Source organism: Peromyscus californicus, unplaced genomic scaffold, assembly GCF_007827085.1.
Source record: "Peromyscus californicus insignis strain IS unplaced genomic scaffold, ASM782708v3 Scaffold_5__1_contigs__length_169319896, whole genome shotgun sequence".
Lineage (NCBI taxonomy): Eukaryota > Metazoa > Chordata > Mammalia > Rodentia > Cricetidae > Peromyscus > Peromyscus californicus.
The window spans coordinates 4,041,228-4,066,220 of NW_026294573.1; the positions used below are offsets into that span (position 1 = coordinate 4,041,228).

A 24,993-nucleotide genomic window follows, 5' to 3' on the forward strand; every position below is an offset into this window, starting at 1 on the left:
GAAGGTAGACGAGATGTAAAGGAGCCATATCCCTGAGGCCCCATCGTGGTGAGCACTGGCATGAGACTAGGGTCCTGCATCTGCACTCAGACCCTGGCCGCCCCAGGTCCTGGGGCTGTTAGGCGTTCATCAACAAACATCTCTGGTAAAGAATTCTTTTTCTATCCTCTAAGCTTGGTGGGGACAATCAGAATGCAACTCTCTATTCTAGAATCTCTGTGGTTTCTCTCTTTGTTTTGGTAGCCATTAAAAGCTAGGACTAAATAGAAGTATGTATGTATGTGTGTATGTATTTGTATTCATGTCTATGTATGCATATATGTGTGTGTAGGTACGTATTTATGTGTGTATTTGTTTGGATTCTTGTTACCTGATGTGACTTTGAAGTCAGTCTGAGTTTCACCAGGACTTCACACGAGTGTAGCTGTTTCTGTACACGTAGAGCTCTAAGTGAAGGGAAAAGTGGATCTCAAAGAACCCAAGTGCTCCCAGTGATAATGTGTGCATAGTGTTCACATGCATGTCTCTCTGTGTGTATGTGTGTATCCATGTGTGTCTGTGCATGTGTTCCTGTATGTCTGTGTGCATGTGTGTCCTTGTGTGTGTCTGTGTATGCATACACACACTGAGGACAGGGAGGGTAGGATGCAGCAGTGAAAGGCTTTCAGTCTGGGGTCCTGGGTTCAGATTCCAGCCCCAGCTCCCCTTAGATGCAGCCCCATCTGTCTGATGGCAGAGCAGAGCCTTCCCCACAGCAGGACCTGGTTCTCCGTTCTTGGTGCTATCTGGAGGGAGGGGACCATACCCCAGTAAATGATGTGCAGTTTCCTAGGGGCAGAAAGAACAGGTATCTAAAGCATGACCCACAAGTCACTTTAAGGGGGCTCCCTGCTAACATGCCTCGTGGGCATCAGCCTCACAAGTGGCAGTGACTGCCTCAGGGTCACATCCCACATGTTGGTTAAGGCCATGGGGACCAAGGATAGGCCTCATCCTGGTGCTCTACCTCACCTTCCCCACAGACACTCTGGGCATACTTGTCCACTGAAGCTTCACAGCCCACAGGGTGAAGGGAGACAGAGGTACTCAGAACCAAGGACACAGTTCTTCCCTTGCTTGGGGAGATAGGAGGAGCACTCTGTCCTGAGGATCTGATCTTGGACGTGTACTGCTCATTTACAAATGGCACGAACATCATCGTCCCTCAGCTAACACTCCCTGGGGCCCTATTCTAGTCAGAAGATAAAGAAAAGAAGGCCCAGGCCTGTCCTGGGGCATCCAGGGCCTAGCTGGCAGGACCGAGGTGCCGCCGGCATCCCTGCCCCCTCACTCCTTAGCCATAGTGAAGGCGGAGTGGTCTTCACCTCAGCCAGCCTCGTCCTTCTCTCAGGTGGCTGAGGTGAAAGGCCCAGAGCTCCTTTTAAAGACTATTTCCTGGGGCTCGGCTGCTCAGACCCTGCCTGAAGCCTGAGGCACAGCCGTTGGGCAGGAGTTTGCTAGCCAAGGATTTGCATTGTCTCTGGCCAAGGTGATGTCTGAGAGACTTCAGGAGAGAGAGAGAAAGGCAAGGCTTAGGGACTTTGGCCAATTATTTCACTGTGACATCAAGTTTGAATTAAAGAAAGGAAATATGTAGGTTATTTTTCCATTCTGAAGTTTAGGGCGACAGCGTGGTGACAGTCACCGTGCAGCCTTGGCTCTGAGATGCTCTCTGCCCTCTCCGGCAGCCCTGCATATATAGCTTTCAGCCTCGAGGTGACTGTCCCCTCATATCCCTTCTCTGGAGGCCTGGCAGCAGATGGCAGGACCGATACCATCATTTAACAAGGAACAAGTTGAGCAGGGTAATCACAGCATGGAGCAGTGCCCCCATTTTGTTAAAGTATCCCTGAGGACGGTAGATGAGGACACCACCCAGAGCCACACTCCCTGATCCCCACCCAGCTCAGGGGAAGAGAGAGACCTTTGGGGAAGTTCATCGGCTTCTTGACCAGACTTGAGAGTGCATGGCTTCTCAATGCACGGCCCCGAACTGGCAGGCGACGGGCACAGGTGGGCCCAGCCTCCTGTTTTCAGTCTTCACCTGCTGCTTCTAAAGCTGCTCTTTCTTCCAGAACATGCAGTGTGTTCCAGCATGTAAGGACCTGGGTTCAAATCTCCGCTGCAGCACTGTGCTGATAAAGGTTTTCAGGGGTGACAGGCGAAAACTTGCCTCTTGGCCGAGACTGGTCAGGAAGCTGCCGCCTGTGGTCATATGGGAAGATGTTCTGCAGAAGTGTGGCTCCAGGCTGCCTTCTGAACACCTGGCTTTATCCAGACCTGGTGCCCAGGAGGGTCCCGGGTTCTGCAAACCCCCAGATGTTACAAACAGGCCCCTAAGGGTATCTGTGACTCTATCCCAGGAAAGCAGTAGTCTTGATCCGCTTCTCGGGGTGTTCTGTGACCCAGCACCAGGGTGACACCGGACAGGGTCATCTGAGAAAAGGAGTCTCAGCTGAGAAAATACTCGATCAGTTCAGCCTGTGGGCATTCCGTGGTGCATTTCCTTGATTAACGGTTGGTGTGAGAGGACCCATCTCACTGTGGGCAGTGCCACTCCTGGGAAGTAGTCCCGGATTGTATAAGAAAGCAGGCTAGGCAGGCCAGTAAGCAGCACTCCTCCATGGCTTCTGCTTGAATCTGCACCTCCAGGTTCCTGCCTTGGCTTCTCTCAATGGACTGTGACCAGGGATAAGTAAACCCAAAAAAACCCATCCTTTGCAGGTTGCTTTTGGTCACAGCTTTTAAAAAGCAATAGAAACTTAACTATGGCAGCTGTCAAACCTTCGGTCTCTGTGATCAGTGTGCCCCTTCTGGGCACTTCGGTCACATTTCACTACAGTTACTTTTCTGTCCAGATCTGGCCCCTGCAGAATCTATACATGATGCGACCCTGCCTTTCATGCTAGCTCCAGAAGCCCAGGTCTACGGGTTGTCTGGTCCTTACAGTACTAAGGGCACTGTTGGATGAATTCACTGATTTATAAGGGGGAAGCCCAGAAACATCATTTATCTTTTTAATGCAGAAATATTAATATCTATTCAGTTTGGGGGTTTTGTTATTTTCAGTTTTTGTTTGTTTGTTTTATTTTGTTTAGGGTTTTTGACACAGGATCTTGCTATGCAGCTTAGGATGGCCTCAAACTCAACGAAATCACTCTGCTTTAGACTTCCAAATACTGGGACCTGGCCAGGCATAGTGGTACATGCCTTTAATCCCAGAACTTGGGAGTCAGAGATGAAGTCTGAGAGTTTGAGGCCAGCCTAGTCTACATAGTGATTTCCAGGACATTCAGAGATACATAATAGAGAAACCTCTCTCTCAAAAAAAAAAAAAAGTGCGGGGACCACAGGTGTATGCCACCATGCCTAGTTTATCAGAGCCTGTTTGATGTGTCCATTGATGGTTTTGTATAAAGACAAGTCCTCTCAAATGTCATACACTCTGTCTTGGGCAGCTGCCTCTTTGGGAAACAAAATGCATATAAGTCAATGTCCTGTGACCAGGCACCAGGCCTGTGAATTATGTCATCCATTCTCACAGCGGCCAGCATCCCTGCTGGAAGTAACCTACTGGCTCTGGGAGTGGCTGGCCCTTGGGGAGCATAGTGGCACGTGGAACTGCAGGAGCCACGAGGGAAGCATAGTCCATCCTGCCTAGAAGTGTAAGGGCCCAGGTAGACTGTGGCACCCTGCCTCTTGTCAGCTTTACCATCTGGGCAGGTCATGTCTGTGTCTCCCACACACAGGCCAGGAGTGAGTGCTCATGGAGCACCATGTGGGTAGCTTGAGCTGGCTGCCAAAGGGAACCACATTCCCCACTTCCCAGGATGAGCTCAGTATGTCTTCTGGATTGGGAATTGCGAGACCCACCATAGAACTGACAGGATGCTTAAGAGTCCCTGATGTACCGGCTCCTGGGGTGGGGGTCCAGGCTGGCCTGTACAAGGTGGGCCAGTCTCTGACAGAAGTTTTTTACCCTCTAAGGCCTCCTAAGAACATTAATGATGACCCAAAAGCATGTCTGTACGCTAAGGTGTGTCCTACCATGTAGGAGCCTCAGTGGGCCGTGTGAAGTTATTTCATGGGCTGCCAGGCCTAGCTGTGACAGAGTGACAGCCACCCTGCTGGGGAATTGCAGTGACACCCAAGCCACCAGCCCCTGAGACATCGAAAGGCAAAGCCAGCTTTGTGGCCCAGATGAAGCAGGACTAACTCCATGTCTCTGTTTGCAGCAAGAGGTCCAAACAACCCATAATCGAGGTCACAAGTGTGCCCTCTAGAAGGAACTTAGCATTGGACCCTATGGCCACACACAGACCTGAATCAGTCACCTCACAGCCTGTCCATCCAAACAGCAGCCTTTGTCATTGCCGTCATCTGCCTCGAGACAGCTCTGCAACCCTCTGCAGGCCTGTGTGAGCCCAGTGTGCGCCTGAGGAACAACTGGCATGTCACCCCCACAGCAGGCTGACAGTGGCCTCCCTCAGATAGTTCTCTGTGCCTTTCAGGAAACATTTGTACTGGGTGGAAGCAGACAACAGGCTGGCACTGGTGACCAAGCCTGGCTGGCGGCATCCTGCCTGGGCCAAGGTCTGACTCAGTTTTCTTTTTCAGGAACCTGGGCAAATCCGGCCTTCGGGTCTCCTGCCTGGGGCTTGGTAAGTATGGGAACCCCTCGTGAACAAGGATATGGGGGCTTCAAGCAAGCCGGCCCCACCCTTAATAGAGAGCTACACTGAGAACCTATGATTCTGGGAGCTTAGGTTGCCATGGAAACCGGAAGCTGGGAAGAAAGAGAGGACAGAACTTTGTCCTGGAAAGGCCAGGAGAACCCTGGGAGTCCTTTGCACACAGCCCTTCACCCCTGCCCGGAAGTCAGAGAAGCCCCTGACTCTCACTGGCCCAGGAAGCTTTCTCGATGGCTTCTAAGCCTCACTTCAGAGAGACAGTTCAGTTTTGCCCTGTTCCTTTCACCAGATGTGAGCTCAGACCTCAGAACCCACTGTCTTCCATCTTCAAGGCAAACACACTTTTTACCCCTCCTGCCCTAACACCCACACCTACCCCTCTCCAAGCAGACAGAGCCTGTCATCGGGGAAGCACCCTCCTTCTATTCTTTGGGACGGCACCACACCAGCACTGGCCTCAGTCTCACACTGTAGCCCACACTGAGCTCACACTCGGGGTAGTCCTGTCTTAGTCTTCCAGGTGCTTAGGTTACAGGTGTGAGCCTCCACAGCCTTCCTCAGCTTACCCAGCTCTCTGTCCCCCAGACAGGCTACTGTCACCATGTTTGGAGACTCACCCTGGAGGCCAGGGATTCACAAACACAGGATGTGCTCAACCCAGAGCCATGGGTGGCATGTGGCTGTCCCTGACCCCATGCCCTACACTTCAAAGTCTGAGTACCCACAAGACAGTTCTGGCCCACTGTCAGATGGTCTAACCTGAGCCTATGTATCTCCTTCTAGGAACATGGGTGACCTTCGGGGGCCAGATCACCGATGAGGTAAGACAGGGAGCCCTCAGCCCCAAGGCACATGGTTAAGTCCCCTGCATAAACCAGGGACTGTGTATGCTCATGGAGGCCTCCATGGCAGCCTCTTTCTCTTTGTTTGTTGAAGGTATCTTACCGCAGTGGCCAGGCAAGCCAGGTGGGTAGTGGCCAAGAAAGATGTTGTACCTGGTGGCACTAGTTAGCTGAGAACTCAGTCTCTCAGCTCCTGGGAATCTGGGATTCTCATGTAAATGCCGCAGCTAACCCTGAGCATTCAAGGCCCGTGTTTTCCAAGTGGCAAAGCTGGATAGGGATCTGAGCTGTGCCCTCTGAGAATGCCACACGAGTGACCCATCCATATGTATCCGTTAACCTGGGCAGGCCGTCGGCCCACTGTGTTCCTGACAATGTGCTCCTCTAACGACGGGGAACTGCTGTCATCTGGGGCTTATCTGCTGCTGGGACACAAGGTGACACTAAGCCTATCTGAGTGCTGCTGGTGTCACGGAGCCTATCGGAAGGAAAGGGGTGCACTTCCGGACAGTGTGAGGTCAGAGAGGAGAGCTCTCGGCATCTCTGCCATCTCAGCTATTGTGTTTGCCCAATTTGCTGTAGAAAGGTTTGTGTTTAAAAATTAATAAGTGAGTCCATTTGAGACTTTGTTAGCTGTGGCTGCTCAGTTTTTAGGGAAAACTTGGCTCCCACGGAGATTTAAATGCAGTGTGCGGTTTGGGTCTTTATTTTTATAGCAGTAGCTGGTCGTTGAACCATTTGTCCTGCGCTCTGAGGCTTCTGGAGACTCAGGGTGAATCGGGAGCTTCTAAGGTGAAGCTCTGGTCCCCAGAGCTCAGAGTAGAAATTGGAGCCATGGGACATGTGTGGTTTGTCTCAAAGAAGTCATGTCTGACTCAGCCTCGTCTCCCTTTCAGGGCAGCTGCTGATACAGTAGATGGAAGAACTGGGGGGGGTGGGGGGGTGGGGGGGGTAAAGGGAGCAGACTGTCCTGACACTAGCTCCAGGGCGTGATGTCCTTGTGGACACTGAGAGTATTGATGAATGAATCTCAGGTGGCAGCTCCAGCTACCTTCTCCCCACCATGTCTCAGTCATGGACAGGATGACAAGGATAAAGAAGTTGGGGGTCATACCTCGATGACATCAACCTGGAGGAGCAGAGGAATAATAGATGACAGAGTCCGGGGTCTGGAAGGATGTGGCATACAAAAACAACCTAGTGAAGGAACAAGAAAAAATTTTGTATTAGATCCCACAGTTTATGTAAAAAAAAATCAATATGCCAAATGTTAGGGGCCCCGGGGTGTGCCAGGTGAAGAGTATTCATTCTCTGGCTGTTTGGAAGAGCCAGTCAGAAAGCGAAGACTACCGTGGGCAGCTTTCCACCCCACTTTGAGGACTTTTGGTTAAATTTATGGAACATAAAATTTACCATGTTGGGGCTAGAGAGGTATCTCAACGAGTGAAGTGTTTACCAGAACTCATAAAGGGGGGTGGGGGGCATGGCAGTGTGTACTTGAAATCCCAGCAGTGGGCCTGGAGGATTTGCTCACTGGCCAGTCAGCCTGGTGGAATCTGCAGGACAAATGAGAGACTCAAAGGAGTCAGGGTGGACAGTTGGACAGTAGCCTAAAGAATGACACCCAAGGTTGACCTCTGTCACTGTGCATAAGTGCATTCATGTACACACAGACAAAATGACCATTTTAAGGGTGTAGCTCATTGGGTGTCTTCATGTTGCCATGAAAATGTAACTTCTATTTCCAAACAGAAACTCCACACCTTTAAGCGGCAACTCTCCCAGTCCCTGCTAACCTCTAATCCACTTCCTGTCTCTGAGTCCGCAGTCTGTTTTTTGTGAGTAAAGTTTTATTGACACTTAGATAGCCACACTCACTGGTTGACATGTGTATGGCTGCCTCTGATGCAAAGACAAAGCTGAGTATGTGACAGATCATCTAGCCCAGGATGTCTGAGTCATTAAATATCTGTCCCAGTGGGACAAGGTTTGATGGCTCCTGGGCTGTGACATCACAGCAGCCATCCACCATCATCTGTGGAGCGGCCGTGCAGCAGAATGGTGGTGATGGCCGCACAGCCCTGTGCATGTGCCAGTACTGTTGAACCGGTGATGACTGCCACTGTCCTAGCACTCAGGAGGCGGCAGCAGAAAGAGCCTGCATTTGGGGAACATTTGGACTGCATAGTGAGACCCTGGCTCAAAAAAGTTATCTTCTTTAGTTACATTTATGTGTGTTGAGTGTTTTGCCTGTATATACACCACAAGCGTGCAGTGCCTGAGGAGGCCAGAAGAGGGCGTCAGATCCCCTAGAACTAGAGCTACTGATGTCTGTAAGCCAGTGTGCGGGTGCTGGGAACCAAACCTGGTCCTCTGCAAGAACCAGTGCTGTTAACCATTGAGCCATCTCCACCCACCTCCAAAAAAAAGTTTTAGGCTTAGTAGGATAGGTTTTTCCGTATAGATTTTAGTAATTTGGTAAAGATATTTTTTAGACAGTCTCATGTATTCCCAGCTGTCCTTGAACTTACTATGTAACCAAGAATGACCTTGAATTTACCCTCCTGCCTCCACCCGCTGAGTGCTGAGGTTAACAGCTATCACTCCTGTTTTTGTGTATTGCTGGAAACTGAACCCAGGGCTTCAGGCATGCTGGGCCAGTACTCTACCAGCTGAGCCCATCCCAGCTCCAGTAAGTATGTACCTAATGTAAAGAAAAAGAGAGAAGGAATGAAGCTCTCCATGAACCACTTTAAACTGGTTTCCAGGAGGTACTGTGTGTGCTAGAGACCAAGTTCAGAGAAGCCACCGCCTCCATTGTGTCAGGCAGATAGAACAGTACAGAAATATATGCCTATCAAAAAGAAAAGGTCCCTGAAAGACAAAAATGCAAGCCATGAGCCCTCTCCTCCCAGAAGCCCTCCAGGGAGGCCACATGGCCCCTAGCCAGTGGGATGCAGCATGTAGTGTCCTCCTGGGCATGGCTCAGGCTGGGTGGTGGGGTACATCGGGAAAGGTCAGGCAAAAGCAGTAGTGAACAAGCCACGCTTGCCCATGCATTGGCATCGCAGGAGAACACCCAGCATGAGGAGGGGTTCCTTCGGTGGCGGCTGCAGGAAAGGCTCAGCAGTTGCCTCAGGCCCCCAGAGAGCAGTAGTAATCGTGTATTTGACGTGCTCACACTTGAGCTGCCACAGAAGACGCAGCAAACCTCCCTGAGGTTGATCTCCAGAGCCCCTTGGCCTCATCATCCTGGAGCTTCTGGCTCTCAGACCCCAGCCGCTGTGACTCAGCATGAGGCTCTTCAGTATCTGCAGTGTTGGAAAAATAGGTTTAGCACTGCCTGGATTTCTTGGATCCCCTGACAAATCAGGGAGTCTGGTAGCACCAAGTCCACCTTCCCATGAACACCACTTGGCATGGATGCACTCCCAGCAGGGCTTTCCCGTCAGTATCACTCCCGGAGTCCCTCGGCATGCACGCATGCACACATGCACACATGCACACACACTCTCACACATACCCCTCATCCCTGAAACCAGTGGACACCAGAGAACCAGGCAGGGGCTGGAATCACCTGGCCACTCTGGGCTGACTGGGGAGGGGGGACTGGTGAGTGCCTGAGCAGCATTCGACAGGTGTGCCCCTCTGTGGACTGCAGTGTCCCGGCACCACCCTCTGCTGTATTTTGGTGGGGGCCATCGGTCACAAGTGCGCTCCCAGCTTCCTTGATAGCTGGACCTGCCACCCATTGCTCTTTGCCATGGAGCAAAGCTCACTCTTCTGGGAGCTCAAGAAGTAAGATCTGGTCAGCAGTGAGGTCGGTTGGATGGCCAAGTGTCATATTAGAGAAACACCAGCCACAGCCACATGACTCTCGACCCCACTGTGGAGTGGTTATGTGACCCTCCGTGGTCAGTGTGCAGCCCTCCTGCGGTAGCTGGGAGAGGGTCGTTGAGACACAAATAAATCCACAGTTAAATCTTAAAAGAAGGGGAGGGACATCCTCCTAAGATTGGCCACTGGGCCCCGTGACTGATGTGGCAAGGTGCTGGCAACCACGTGTCTTCAGTTGGGACCTGGTCCCTCCAAAGGCGTGTAGGAGGAATCTGTCCCCGCCCCTCTCAGCTTCTGGTAGCATTTCTTGGCTTGAAGACTTATCGCTGCAGTCACTTCTCATAACCATGTAGCCCTCGCCTAAGATGCCAGTCACGTTGGAATCCATGGCTGGCTCTCCAGGAGGCAACGTGGCCCCATTTTGGTGATTACATTGGCAAAGACCCTACTCTCAGATAAGGTCCCATCCTGAGGTTTTGTTCATGTGAATTTTGGAGGGACACTAGCCCAGTGCCGGGGCCACATTCCATGATGACCCCAAAAGTCTCATAGCCAGCAGGCTGTTTCCCTCATCGGTCTTGCCATCTTTGTCCTTTCTGAGGGTTTGCTGCTTGCCGGTAAAATGGCTGGAAGGACAGAAAAGCCAGGAGAAGCACCTAGGCCATGGGAACTGATGCTCCAGAGCATTGGTTCTCAACCTGTGGGTTCTGACCCCTTTGTGACTGACCAACCTTTTCACAGGGCTCGCCTAAGACCATCAGAAAACACAGATATGAAGTAGCAATGAAAATAGTTTTATGGTTAGGGGTCACCACAACGTGAGGAGCATTAGGAAGGCTGAGGACAGCTGCTCCAGAGCCTCCCTGGAGCTGGAAGGACAGTGCTAGCAACAACAGCTCTGGTCTTATCATTTCAGATGGCAGAGCACCTAATGACCTTAGCCTATGACAACGGCATTAACCTGTTCGACACCGCAGAGGTCTACGCTGCTGGCAAGTATGTACTCTTCCCATGGGAGAAGGTGGTGTGGGACACCTTCAAAGAGCCACATCTCCAGTTCCAGCTCTCCTTCCCAGGCACTTGGAATAGTGTCTACTATCACGCTGTCCTCTTTTTAGAGTGCTAAATGATCTTAGGAGATGTTTGGATGGGGCCAGACTCAGAACACTCAGGCGCTGGCTGCTTGCTAAACTCCCTGTGTGCCCAGGCGCCAAGGTGTCCAAGGCACGGTGCTGGGCTAGAGCCAAGACTTACTGATTCCCCAGCTGTGCGGACATGCTGGTGAGCTTCGGCCAGCACCATGAGCCTGACATGTTCATGTCTCAATGATGCAGTGGAGGCTGTGGGGCAGACAGCCTTTCTGAGCTGGAGCGAGCAGGAACTGGCAAACCTCGGTGCAAAGGAAGCGCTTTCCATCTTGACAGTGAACTTTCCAACTCAATTATGCAAAGGCTCAGTGCTCTTCAGCCAGAGCTGTTGGCTTTAGTTTTAAAGACGGGCTGAAATCAAATCATCCAGTCTCCTGCATCACATTTCCAAAAGTCAGTTTTTGTTGGTGAAATCATTCTCTGGCTCCCTTTCTGCCCTCCCTTCAGCCCACTCCTGTTTAGAGCCAGTCCAGTTCCCATGAGCTGGGCTGACTGTAGCCCCGACCTGCTGTGTGCCGTGGCCATGGGGCCAGCACCTGCTTCCTGGGCCTTGGGATGGTACCTGCTGCCTAGAGGGGAACCCTTAGCGCCAAGCATCAGGGAACCCATCTGGACAACTGCCCAATCCCTACCGAGGGCCTGGGGAGCTGACAGCTGTCCCTCCTCCCCTTTAACCTCCATCAGCAATGCTTGTATCGTTCGTACACACAGTCCCCTCCCTCCCCTTCTCCAAACAGACAGCAGCTTCCAATCACAGCAAGATGCTTTCCAGACAGACGAGCTAGGCAGAACAGCCAGAGGTTGACGAGCCTGGTGCAGATGCCCAGCCCAAAGGCATCTCCCAGTCTCCTCCCTGGCCCAGCTCCTGCCTGGGCTTTGCTGCCCAGGAGAGCAAACACAGATTAATGTCACCTCCTTCATCTCTATTGATGCCAAACTGTGCTCTGTCCCTGCCTTCACATCTGTTTAACTGGACACTCAAAGCTGGCATTCCAGGGCACCACACTGGACACTGGGCATCCTGGGGGCCTCTCAGGAGCCCCTTGCTAGAAGCCAAGGCCTTAGGCAGAAGCTTTCTGCTCTCAGTGGTGTTGCTTCCAGAGCCCCCTGCCCTCAGCTCTTCGGCCAGCTGCTGTAGTTCCACAGTCCAGCCTGTAGCTAAGCCAGTCGGCTCACACAGTGGAGATACCTTAACACCAGTGGCCAATGTGACTGAGAAGCTGAGCACTATGTCTTGAGGGCAGGCCAAGCTTCTCTGACCAAGGGGCTTGCTGTAGCTCCAGCAAGCAGTCAGCCAAAGCTGCCCCCCCACACTGATTGGGGGTGAGCGTGCACATATCTTGCTGACAGTAATTTGTGTGCTTCTCGGCGACCTGCAGTGTATCTGTGCCCACATTAGCTTGCAGCCAAGATTGCAAGCAAGAGGCTTGGGTTAGCCACTCAGGCAGCCTCACTATCAGCTTCCTCCTCTCCTGGTCTTTTGTCTGACAAATTGGGGGACCAAGGAATGAAAGGAGGCCAGAGCTGATTGAATTTTCAGTGCGTCCTGACCATAAATGAGGGGCATTCAGAATATATGCTAAACAGCTTGCAAATTAGAGCCCATTATTTCTGAGTGGATGACTCAGGCGCTTTTATAATTGGAATGTAGCGCTGGGTTTGGATCATTTTCCGTCTGTTGTTTTTGCTCAGAAACATTTTGCTACAAGCAGAAAGTTCTTAAAAGTTAATCTGCACTGCTGTGCCAAGGGAAGCTGGAACAGCCAGCTTGTGACCCCAGCTGGCCCCGGCTTGAAGCAGGACCCTGAGCCATGCCAAGAACAGGCGGTGGGCTGGGTAAAGAGAGAAAGGAGCTGCACGCAAATACACTCACGCCACACACACGCATGTGTGCACACACGCACAAAACAGACGGGCCCACACAGGCTTGGTTGGAAGCCCCACGCTGGCCCCAGAAAGTGCATTGTCTCTGCATACCCAGTCAGTGTGTGCAGAGAACACCTAGAACACTGCTTGCCTTTTACAGACAAGTTCACTGCACATTGTACTCATGTGCCTTGGCCGGGCCTTTTCCCCAGTGTGTCTGCAGCTAGCCGAGGAACCGAGTTCTGGGGACCTTCACTTCCCCAACAAGTGCAGAGGTGTTGCTGCAGGGACAAGGCCTTTTCATCAGAGGAATAGCAGCCCCCCCACCCCCACCCCTGCTGCCAGTCCTGGACAGTTGCAGACCTCACCCCTTCTGGAATGAGCTGCCGAGCCAAGGCCACATAGGCGCCTGGCATTCCAACCCCAATGGCATTTTCACAGAGGGGACCCGATGGCTCGTTGTCACGGTGGGGCTGGGTTTGATTTTTTTTTTCCGTTATGCATAGATGAAATCCCCATGTCTGCTTCTCTCTCGCTCTTGCTCTGCAGGGCTGAAGTGGTATTAGGAAACATCATTAAGAAGAAGGGATGGAGGTAATTATCCAGTTCTCTGTGGTCTGTCTCCAGGGTACACAAGGAAGGCTGGGGGTGGAGGGTGGCAGGCAGCACAGGAGAGGCAAATGCATCCTGGGGTTCCTGGCTGGGGTGGGCAGGCCGTCTGCCTGGGGCAAGCCTGGACTTGGATGGCACTGCAGTGGGAACATGCGTTTGGGAATTGGTCTTTGCTGATTACCACAGGAGTGGTCTGTCAGCCGCTTGTGCGATCTTTTTTATTGTCTTTTATCATTACATTTATTTATTTACATGTGGTGGGTACATGCCATGTTGAGAGTACTGGGGTCAAATGACAACCTGTGGAAGTTGGTTCTCTTCCTCTACCATGTGGATTCAGGGAATCAAGCTCAGGGCTTCTAGCTTGACAGCACACAGCCTTGTTCACTGAGCCAGCTCACCAGCCCCTTCTCTCTCTCTCTTCTCTCTCTCTCTCTCTCCCTCTCTTTTCTCTCTCTCTCCCTCTCTCCCTCTCTCCATCTCTCCCTGTCTCTCTTCTCTCTCTTTTCTCTCTCTCTCCCCCCCTCTCTAATAGAAAAATTAATTCAGTTCTCTGCAAGGACCACCAGTAAGCTAGACAACAAGAAGAGCATTGCTGAGGGCTGGGAATGTTGCTCTAGTGCTTGCCAGGCCTGGGTTCAATTCCCAGCAGTGCATAAATGAGGCAGAGTGGTGTATGCCTGTCAGGAAGCAGAAGGAGCAGGCACCCAAGGGCGTTCTCAGCCCCGTGAAACTCGATTGTGCACACAGAAAGTACTCACTATGGCCGCCCCGTGCAATCTTGCTGAAATTCAAGTTGCCCAGTTTTTCCTGATGAAAGGGGAGGCCCTCTCAGAACAGAAGTAGCTTCCGCCCCCTCCAAGGGAGTGAGTTTTCACACCACAGGGGGTGCCATGCAAGCAACTAAGGCCAGGGTCCCAGAGTTCACCATGTCCCCAAACAGGTGCACAATTCAGTTCTTTGAGGCAGAAGCGATGCTGTTTGTGATTAGTGATTAGTCCTAGCCTTCTCCCCTCCACACACACACCTTTGTCCTGCTCCACTCAGATTGATGGGATGGTACTTCCTGAACACAGTCTTGTGCCAAAATAAACTGCCAATGAGCATTCCCAGGTGGCCTGGGCATGACGGGCACCACGCAGAGGTCCAAGTGTGAAAGCCTTTTAACTCTCAGCTGAACTCCATCCTCTCTGCCCCACCCAAGGACCTTAGCCATAGTTCAGCCTTCAGGAGCTCACTGTCTGCAACTGTAAAGGGATCAGTGTGTGAGCAGAGGGAAGGCTGTCTAGGTCTGTGAATCACCAGTCTAGCCTGGCCAGGTAGTGCTGAACCTGGGGTGTGTGTCAGGCTTCAGCCCAGCACCCAACTACATCATGTCTCTCAGGCTTAGAAGGTGATGGAGCTCAAAGGCAGCAGAAGAGGAGCGTGTCTTAGTCCCTGTTCTGTTGCTGTGAGGAGACACCATGACCAAGACAACTTATAAGGGAGAGCATTTAATTGGAGGCTCGCTTACAGTTTCAGAGCTTCAGTACATTAGCATCATGGTGGAGAGCATGGTCCTGGAGAAGTGCCTGAGAGCTCACTCCTTCAGAGCTCACACATCCGATTCACAGGCTGCAGGCCTCCAGGGAGAGACAGGGCTTGGTGTGGGCTTTCTAAACCTCACAGCCCAGCCCAGTGACACTTCTCCGACAAGGCCACACCTCCTAGTCCTTCCTAAAGAGTTCCATGACCTGGGAACTAAGCATTTAAACACCGTTCTCATTCCAACACCACAGAACCCACAGTGCCCACAGAAGATCCCCACCTCTGTCAGCCTAGACTGAGCCCCGCTCTGTACCCCAAGCCTCAGGTAAAGCTGGGCTTTCCCTCCTCCTTGACCTTCCTGGTGGTCACCTAGAATCTCAGTGACCAGATCTCACACCATGGAGTTCCTGACCCTCTCCCCATCTCCTCTCACACAGCCCATCTGTTTCCCCTTGGCTCTGATCAATCCCAGATACATTCTTCCGATTCAGTAATCCAAGGTAGAGCCCCTGATAGTGTGCATGGAGAGGCTCGCACTAGGTCATCATTCCTTTGGCATAAGCTGGCACTGCCTATCAATGTGGGTAGCCAAATACCAGTGTATCTGGCAGCAGAGCAGGCATTGTGAGTCCAACTTGGGGCTCTCCTGCCTCAGCGGGCCCTCGTGGGCTGAAGAGCACACGTAGGGATGTGGAAGCCACTGTCACTGATCCCTAGAAACCTTGGCTCCTGCACTGCATCTCTGCTGTCAGACCCCAATACCAGCCTGCAGTGTGGAGGTGCTTGGTTGCATCTCTTAGTGGGGAGATCCAGAGCTTGGCACCTGGCTAGAGCTTCACAATTCAGAAACACCCATTTCACACCAGGCTCCCAGGTGGGACAGCTGTGGGACCCCTAGGTGAGGGCTGAGGAAAGACCTCAAGGGCCAGCCAGGTCCAGTAACTCCTCTCTTCTACTCTGCAGACGGTCCAGCCTCGTCATCACCACCAAGATCTTCTGGGGTGGAAAGTAAGTGTCACAGTTTGTAGTGCTCTCGGTGGTGGCTGGGCCACTGCAGCCCCAGTTCTTGCAGAGACACCACTCGCAAGGCTGGGGCAAGGGTCACACTGTTGTCCTTGAGGAAAGAGGGTGTGTTGGTCTCTGCACAGCTACCTGCAGGCTGGCACTCATTCCATCCGGGGACCTCACGCCCACCTGGTATATCCCCAAACTGCAAGCAGCTCTGACTGAATTTGTCTTTTACTCAAACTTTGTCTAATTTTTATTATTTTTACTTATATATGACATTATAAAAATTCTAGAAAACTTACTGGGTGGTGGTGGCGCACACCTTTAATCCCAGCACTTGGGAGGCAGAGCCAGGCAAGGCACAAAGCTACACAGAGAAACCCTGTCTCAAAAAAACAAAAATTCTAGAAAACAGAAAATTATGAACTGTCTAAACCATCTTAAAGTCCCTGGGCCACCTGTCACTCAGCCAGTTTCCAGGTATCTGGCTCTGTATTCTCTAGGGCTGGATAAAGCTCATCTCATGGAGGTTATAAACATGATTTATAGGCTGAGGATGAGGCTCAGTCAGTACAGTGTTTGCCAGGCATGCATGAAGCCCTGCGTTCCTCCTCATACCCTGTAAACGATGGTGGTGGTTCATGCCTGTAATTACAGCGTTCGGAGGTTGAGGAATCAGAAGCTGAAGGTCATCCATGGCTATGTAACAAATTTGAAGCTAGCCTGGGACACATGAAACCCTGTCTCAAAAAAAAAAATTCTTAGCTGGGCTTACATCTGTAACCCCAATACTTGAGAATTTGAGACAGGAGGATCATGAGTTTGAGGCCACCCTGAGCTATGTCTCAAAAAGCATAAATAAATCCAAGCTGGGCAGCAAGGTGATATTAAAACCTAGAGCCCTTGTGCCCCGCTGCCACCCTGGGGTCAGCGTCCAGGTATCCACCCGAGCCATGAAAACTCAGCCTGCAGCTGTCGCCCACAGATGTCACGTTATAACAGACTTTTTTCCCAGCATTGTATCATAAACCTTATCCCCCTACCGACTGCAACATCTCCCACCCTGTTGGCCTGTTTTTCAGAGCGGAGACAGAGAGAGGCCTTTCTCGGAAGCACATAATCGAAGGTGAGGGGGTGGGGCTCGAACCATGGTGTCCCCAGCCTGTGATCTCCTGTGAAGGAAAGCTAAGAGGCATAGTAGCCCTATCCCTTCCTTCAGCGATTCAACCCAGGCCTCACCCCTGGAGCACATGGACCCTGTTTTTAATCATTTCCTTCTGCTCCAAAAAGCCAAGAGGCAGGAGACTCGCTATTGGATGAAGGCTGTGCTGAGCCTGGACAGAGATGTTCAGGTTTCAGGACAGGCTGGCCCTCCCTGAGCTTGTGTCAAAAGGTCCAGAAAGCAGGCTGTGAGAGCACCCACACTCCACCAGGGCTGTTGGGAGTGGGGGTGGCTAGATGTGGGCTCTGCCTCTGAGTCGCATTTATTCTGACCTAAGTCATATTTTTCATAAGAAACATCGTAACTGGGGGTGAGGGTTGGTGCCTGGCCCTCCCACCTCAGGCTCTGAGCTGTTGGGAGGCGTGGGTTGGTGACTGGCGTGTGTCAGATACCCCAGCCTTCTGTGCTGCCCCTCCTTAGGTGATGCCATGCCCAGCTCCTCTTGTTACTACAGTACAGACCACCAGGTCCTGGGAGTCGCCCCAGGGGTGTGTATCCATTTGGCCTCGGGACATGTGGTTCTCTTGACATCCTCCAGAATAGCCAGGGTGCCCACTCCCTTTAAGATGTACCTGATGTCTTGGCATCTCCTCATGACCCTCATCTGCCCTAAAGCTCCACGTGACAGGGGCCTGCCCTCTTCTCTTGCCTCCTGAGCCAGGCCCAGGGGGGTCTAGAGGCACAGGCAGTGCTGACCCCTCCTGTTCTTCTAGGACTGAAGGCATCCCTGGAGAGGCTGCAGCTGGAGTATGTGGACGTGGTTTTTGCCAACCGCCCAGACCCCAACACGCCCATGGAAGGTAGGTGGGCCGGTTACCCCCAATCCAGTTCATGCAGGACAAAGCTAAGCGACCAGTGGGTCGGCTCTGAGGTTCTGGTGACTGTCAAGCACTCTCACGCTGGGCACTCAGGACAGAGGTGGCTAGGCCTCTGGGTGGGGGAGGGTAGGCTGGCCCTGCCAGGCTGAGCCCAGCCCTGATCTCGGTCTGTAACCTGGCTGTGTTCAGGACCTCTCCAGCAGCAGAGTTTTCTCAGCAGTTGGTATTTTGCACAGCGGTGACTGTCGGGGACTGTTGTATTCTTTTCATTCTCATTCCCCTGGGAGGGCTCAGAGGTCTTTTGCTCGGGGGGGTTAAGTTATTACCTGAAGGAGAGTAAGCACTCAGTGCTTTGAAGAGCCGTTTGGGTTTCTTTAGCGTTTTATTTATTCCCTCGACTCCCGGTCCCTCCATCTCTCCCACCTCCTGCCTCAGCATCTTCTCATTTATGCTTCGCTGCTTCTGGGACTTGGGAGGTTAAGTCGAACTGGTTATTTTGTCTCCATTTGCTTTTATATATATACCACACTGGTGTGTGTGTCTATATATATATTCTTTCTTTTTAGCAGAACACTGTTCTGTACAATGATTTGTACTCCCCTGTCCTGCCCTTTGTCATACCACGCCTCTGTGTTCCCACAGCGATAAACTCTGGTCTCTTTAAATCTTTCTTTTATCACCAGGGGACCCATTTAGTTCCTTCAAGTCAAGGACATTCATCATTGAAGGTACACAGTACCCTCAGCCGACTATTGACTTCTGTGTCCGAGCTGCATTTTATGAGACAGTATTTTTATTTACATGACTCTCTGTCCCCCATGACAAACTTCTCCATAAAATGCATAAGGGGTGGGGAAGTGCCCCATGAGGACATCTTGCAAGCAAAGGGAAAGCAAAATGGTGTTGGAGCCTCTCGCTGCCCATCCATGCTGTCATTCCGTTCTTCCTTCCCGGTGTGCATGTCCCCCACTCCATGCTTGTGATGCCGAGATCCGCAACAGCCGGCTAGCTTTCTGCCGGGGTCTCCCTTGATCTGAGGATGCTCCAGTCCCTGCCTGGGAACTTGACCTTTGTATAGTATGATGGGAAGGGTTGGGAAAGACTAGGTTTCCACAAGGGTCCTGGGACCCCAGACTGTGCAACCCCTAAGACTTACGTCTTTCATATTTCATGCTTGGTAAGTTCTAGCCTCCAACAGAGGCAAAGAACCAGCCAACAAGCCGCCCATCTACCACAGTGGTTCCCTGTGAGCACTCTGGATGCATGTGGTTACTCATGTCTGCTCATCTAGCAGCCAGGATCAAAATGGAGTGATTCTCTTCCTTGAAGAATACATGAGCTGGCACGATGCTGAGGCCCAGGGCATCCTTGTGCCATTCTTGGTATCTGCCCATCCCCATCAGCAAATGGCCTTAGAACCCCACCTCAAGGATAGGCCTTGGTCTCCCTGGGGACTGGGCAGCATTCCACACTGGAAGGGCTCCTGCCTGCCAGCTGGTGCTGCCACCTGACCCCTCCCATGTATTATTTGTGATGCTGCAGAGATGCCCTGGGTTTTGGCTGCAACTGGAAGGATTTGGCCTCCCTGCTCCTGTCAAGCAGCATTAATTATTGAGGTGAAAGACAGTCACTGTTTCTGGGTCCACTGACATGCTGGTGCAGGTGCATAGAGCTCCTGAACATGTGTCCCACATCTAGCCTGCCTCTGCCCAGATCCCCCAGGTGCCTAGGTTCCCCTGCCCCTTAGAATAGCCGGTCACACCAGGCTCCTGGCCCATCAGCCTTATTCCCAGGTGCTAGACTGTCTCCATCTCCCTCACGGCATGGGAAGAGCATCATGCAGTTTCTCTGGCTGTGATCTTCATGACCATGACCAGACAGCTCTGGGGGAGGCTGGGGAGAGAGGCTGATGTGGGCCATCCTCTGGGCTTCCCTATCTCTGGCATGTGGACCTAAGCCTTGGCTGAAAAGAGTAGGGGAACCATGCTGCATGGTCTTGGGTGTCGCCAAGAGTGTTTCTAAAAATCTTAACTAGGGCAGCTTGCCCAGGATCCTGGGCTCCATTGAGTAGGGCCCCAGGACCCTCTAGGTCTCTCAAAACCTTCCCAATCAGGTTCTGTCCTCTTCCTGATGTAAAACATTTTGTTGGTTAAAACCAGTGACCCAGGGAAGGACCCAGAAGGCCTAAACTCCCTTCTCATATGCCCCCTCACCTAGGCGGGGTGAAGGAAACTCCAAAGAGCCACAGACCCTGACCTCAGAAGAGGGGGGGACAGGAGGCAGAGTTGCCCTGCAGGGCCAGAAATAAGGTGTGACTTCCCTGGTGCTCTGGGTGAACCTGGACTGTTACACCAGAATCCCCAGTGACCTTAGTGCCAGAGATGAGGATGCCCCAGATTCCACCCTGAATAGACCTTAGCTAAAGCAGTACTTAGGGACCCAGAATGAGTATGAAGTAAGACCCCCCTCCCCCAAACCAGCACAGACAGGAGCCAGCACTGTGTCCCATGCAAGGAGGGTACTGTGGACCCAGTGGCATTTCGAGGCAGGCAATCAGCTCTGTCATTCTCTTCTTCCCCTTCTCTCACGGTCCCTGCCAGGGGTCTCTGCTGCTCGGGTGGGGCGGGGGCATTCAGAGGGGAGGCAGACGTTACCCCTATGTTTTTAGAAACACTTGCTCCTCTACATTCCTACCCTGCCTTTGGCTGTCGACCTTGCAAGCACTGTACCAGACCTGTGAGAAATCCACGGAGCCATTCCTCACCCTCCAAGACTAAGTCTGTTTGAAGAGCCAACACACCTCTAAGAGGCGAAAGGGCCCAGGGAGAAGGCCTACAGGCGGGGGTTTTTAATTAGCTCGTATTACCCATACGTAATTAACGGGCTTTGTTATGACACTTTTCTACATGTATATAATGTATTTCAATCACATTCACCCCCATCACCCCCTTGCTCCCCTCCCACTCCTGATCATTCCTTTCTTCTTCCCATTCAGTCCATGTACACTTTCAACTGGTAGATTTTTATGCCCCCAAAACTCTTGGATACGATGAAACATGTGCTGTTGGGGTGGGGAGAGTCCTGCTCTTGCCCTAGAAGAAGATGGGGTGGGAGATGTTTCAGCCATTCATGCCTTAGGATGTTGTAAATCTCAGCTCTTGTGGAAACTCACAACTATTTGCTCCAGACCTTGGCCCCTCACAGAAGGGACAATTAGCCCCGAGCCTCCCACCCCCATTGACCTGAGAATAGCCTGTGCGGAGGGAGACTCCAGCCTGGGCATGGTCTGCCCAAACCTTTCCACTTCTGCTTCTGGCTTCCTAAGCACAAGAACAAGAAACACTGGCCTCCAGAGCCCCAGCCTCAAAGGCCTGCCTTTGTCCCTACAGGCGCCATCTTCCTCTGTGTGGGACTCCAATGAGAATGGCCTAGCAGAGCTGTTGGCAAACATTGCTGATGTCACTGCCTTGGCCTGTCTGATTGTAGCCTTTTTCCATCCAGCTGGTCCCCTGATGATCAGAATTCCTACTTTCTCATCCTAGAGTCTGAGGCCCACTCTTGAAGTTCACATCCCCTCATCCCCTTAGCCAGCCCTGGGGACATCGGGCTACCCACAAGCCTTTTTCCAGGGATCCCGGCAAGCCTTACTTGGTCAGAGAACTTGTCTTCAGGATTTCAATCCCGTTTTCTTCTTTTCTCCTGGAGTCTCCCCTCCCCAACACCCACACTCAGCTCTGGGAGCCAGGAAGTACACTGCTTGCAAGATGCCTTTGCAGCCTGCTCCCTCCTCCTGGCACCCCACCTGCATCTGCACACTGTCACCAGGCTGGGCCTGAGCCCCAGCTGCCCCAACCCGTGGTCTCCCTTCTCTCTCACAGAGACCGTGCGGGCCATGACCCACGTCATCAACCAGGGGATGGCCATGTACTGGGGCACGTCACGCTGGAGTTCCATGGAGATCATGGTAGGGTGACACACCCATGTGTCTACAGGCATGGGTTCCTTGTGGGAGGAGATCCCGAGACTCGGGCACATGTGTTAAAAAGAAGGACAGCATAACAGGGTGTGGTTGTCAAAGGCTGTCTCAGCTTGCCTCACAGCACCGAACATGGCCCTGGACGGATGGCTTGCCCTCTGAGACTCAGTTTCTGGATCTATAGAACAAGCCTGCTGGCGTGGACCTAGGGCCTCACTCAGTACCTGTGCTACCTCTGGCTGGCTGGCCTTGAACTCACAGAGATCCGCCTGGCTCTGCCTCCCGAGTGCTGGGATTAAAGGCGTGCGCCACCACCGCCCGGCTGCTGACTCCCATTTTACCTCTACAGTACCATATAGGTGAATGACGATTCTAACCTCTGTCTCAAATGGGGAAGTCAAGGACAGAGGGGTTAAGTCCCAAGCTTAAGGTCACACTGCCTAGGTCAAGACGGATACCCAGACAATGTAGGTTGGCGCCTGGGCTGCCTTTTCAGGAAATCACCCCAATAACTGTCTTCTCTTTCCGTGGGAGCCATCAGAGGCTAGAGCAGCCTATGTTCCTATGTATTTCTGGGGTTCCCAAGAAGAGTCAGCAGGATGTCCCTGTCCTCGGAGACACGGAAGGGAGTGGCCGAGATGGAGAGGCTGCCTCCGTCCTGCAGCGTGAGGGCGGGGAGGTAGCGAAGGGTCCTTCCTAACAGCCTCCCCACTGCCCTCCACCTCAGCCCTGCCAGGGTCTCTGCACTCCAGGTAATGCAGGGCTGCTCTAGCTTCCAGGAGGCACAGATTACTGCTTCAGGCAGGAAGCGCAAAGGGTTTTTTTTTTTCTTTTTTCAAATCCCAGGGGACTTTGGAAGCCCCTGATATACCTCTGCGTTTGAGTGGATTAGCGAGCCTGTGTCAGACATCTTGCGGACTCCCCACAACCAGCCAGGACTCCGACAGATGTCAGTGTCATGTCCCACTCTGTAGATGAAGAAGCTGAGTCTCAGACCAAAGTGGAGCAGGGCCTCTGAGTGGCGGGCATGTCCCCACCATAGGACTGTCTACAGGCAGTAGCCTGAGTTCACCCCATCCATGGTAGTTGAGGGAATGCCTTCAAGCCGAGGCCCCAAGCTTCTGATCCCTCACTAACCCAGTCAGTTAGCTGATGCAGCTGTTGCCTCTGGAAGGCATCTGCAACCACCAAATTCATCATAGGTCTGAGGCCTTGAGTGCCAGCCATAAGCTGGGCCCTATTGGAAGGGCTACAGACACCCTTGACTCATTAGAACCTTATGACAAATGGGGAAACTAAGGCACCATGATCCCATTTGCCTCTGGCTCCAGGCCTTACTACATTGTGATTCCTCTAAGAACCATTAAGTCTTAGGATTCCAAAGCCTACCCTCTTTTCCTGGCTCCTATGGGGCCTGCCTCAGACTCTCAGGAAAGCTGGGGGTGGAGCGAGCAGCAGGGCCTGGGATGCCTCTGTGTCCTATCCGCATGGCCCCTTTCCCCATGGCAGTCTCTTTCTGTACCTCAGGAGGCATACTCGGTGGCTCGGCAGTTCAACCTAATCCCGCCCATCTGCGAGCAGGCTGAGTACCACATGTTCCAGAGAGAGAAGGTGGAGGTCCAGCTGCCGGAGCTGTTCCACAAGATAGGTGGGTATCAGCCTGCCCTGCCTCCACCCCTCCTCACCGCCCTCAGCCCCAGCTTAACCTCCCCGCCTTAACCTCCCCTGGTCTCTCTCTCTCAGGCGTGGGTGCCATGACCTGGTCCCCTCTGGCCTGTGGCATCGTCTCAGGAAAGTATGACAGTGGCATCCCGCCCTACTCCAGAGCCTCCCTGAAGGTGAGCACAGCTGGGATGGGTAGGACACCTTTGGCGTAAGAACGTAAGAACGGAGATATCAGCCGGGCAGTGGTGGCGCACGCTTTTAATCCCAGCACTCAGGAGGCAGAACTAGGCTGATCTCTGTGAGTTCGAGGCCAGCCTAGTCTACGGAGTGAGATCCAGGGCAGGCACCAAAAACTACACAGAGAAACCCTGTCCCGAAAAAACCAAAAACAAACAAAAAAATGTAGATAAAGGCCCGATTCTGGCCTGGTTCCGAGTCTGTAAGGGCCTCCCACCCATGGGACAGACCCCAGATAAGCAGACCGGTGAACACCCCTCCGCACCTGAGCCCCTTGGGTGGTTCAGCAGTCACAGTACGGGCTGGTCCAGTGTTGCCTTCTGTTATGTTCCTATGTGATTTCCCCACTTTACCATCACAGAGACCTCAAAGCTTAGGGCGCAGAGTTGGCTCCAAGTCAAATCCTGTTCCCTTGTTGTACACCCAAAGACATGAGGGTGACCATATTTGGGTGACAAGAGTCCTAGAGCCTCAACTCTAGGTCTCGCTCTCCTCCAGCCTGAGTCCTAGGAGGCTCCTCAGGGCCAAAGGTACCCTGTGCCTCTGGCCCAGGGTCGGGTCAGTGCACCACAAACCTTGTCCTTCAGGACATGGGAGGGTCTAAGTCTGGCCCAGTGCAAGCATGCGGCCAGACAACAACAGAGCTGATGTTTGGGGAGAAACGGCTACCTGCATCTGGAGGTCCAGGGACCTTCCCTTACCTGGAGCTCATCCCTCCCCAGGGCTACCAGTGGTTGAAGGACAAGATCCTGAGTGAGGAGGGTCGGCGCCAGCAGGCCAAGCTGAAGGAACTGCAGGCGATCGCTGAGCGCCTAGGCTGCACCCTTCCCCAGCTGGCCATAGGTAATGGGCTCTGGGCACAGTGGGAGACACCTGTTCCTAAGTTCCCTGAGGGCCTGGGCTATACCTTCACCAGTTGGCTATGGATAATGTGTCTAGCCACAATAAAGAGAGTGGCCCTGGGAAGAAAAGTGAGGGACCCTGGGCAGCACCCCCTTGATGGCCAAGGTAAGGACTCTGGAGCAGAGTTAGAATCTGGGTCTCTTTTTAAGAGATAGGCCACCAGCCTAGACCCTCAGTCAGCTAGCCAGGCGTCATGGGAAAAGGACCTTTGAGCACTTGGGCCATCTCTCCAGCAGAAGCAATGTGGCTGGAGCACCCCAGAACCTCTTCTAGATACCCCTTGGGAAAACTCTCACCCAGTACTACTGAGCATCCTAAGCATCCCTGGACCCCAGATGAGAGCTTGAGTACCTATGCCCAGGGGTAGCCAGGCAGGCCCTGCAGAGAGTACCTCCCTCACCTCTGGTCTTGCTCCCCACAGCCTGGTGCCTGAGGAACGAGGGTGTCAGCTCTGTGCTTCTGGGTGCTTCCAATGCAGAGCAACTTATGGAAAACATTGGCGCAATACAGGTGAGACAGGGGACTGGTGGTGGGCTCAGGTACCGCCAGCCTTCCTGGATAGACAGCTTCACTGAGCAACCTTCCAGGAGCATGGGGCATGC

The 24,993-nt window shown here is 52.6% G+C and overlaps 1 protein-coding gene across 5 annotated transcripts in view; it reads left to right on the forward strand.

Moving 5' to 3' along the window:
• The window catches only part of Kcnab2 (potassium voltage-gated channel subfamily A regulatory beta subunit 2), an 87,749-nt gene that overhangs the window by 59,691 nt on the left and 3,065 nt on the right, over nt 1–24,993 (forward strand). For 3 of the 5 annotated variants that reach the window (XM_052718744.1, XM_052718746.1, XM_052718745.1), the window contains 13 exons: nt 4,657–4,700; nt 5,514–5,551; nt 10,326–10,405; nt 12,973–13,017; nt 15,526–15,570; nt 16,653–16,696; nt 17,506–17,592; nt 18,294–18,338; nt 21,489–21,574; nt 23,114–23,234; nt 23,330–23,424; nt 24,211–24,331; nt 24,813–24,901. In XM_052718744.1, the coding sequence (XP_052574704.1) occupies nt 4,657–4,700; nt 5,514–5,551; nt 10,326–10,405; nt 12,973–13,017; nt 15,526–15,570; nt 16,653–16,696; nt 17,506–17,592; nt 18,294–18,338; nt 21,489–21,574; nt 23,114–23,234; nt 23,330–23,424; nt 24,211–24,331; nt 24,813–24,901 (940 nt within the window). The remainder of the gene's footprint in view (nt 1–4,656; nt 4,701–5,513; nt 5,552–10,325; nt 10,406–12,972; nt 13,018–15,525; nt 15,571–16,652; nt 16,697–17,505; nt 17,593–18,293; nt 18,339–21,488; nt 21,575–23,113; nt 23,235–23,329; nt 23,425–24,210; nt 24,332–24,812; nt 24,902–24,993) is intronic. The other 2 variants (XM_052718747.1, XM_052718749.1) reach the window with 1 other exon arrangement.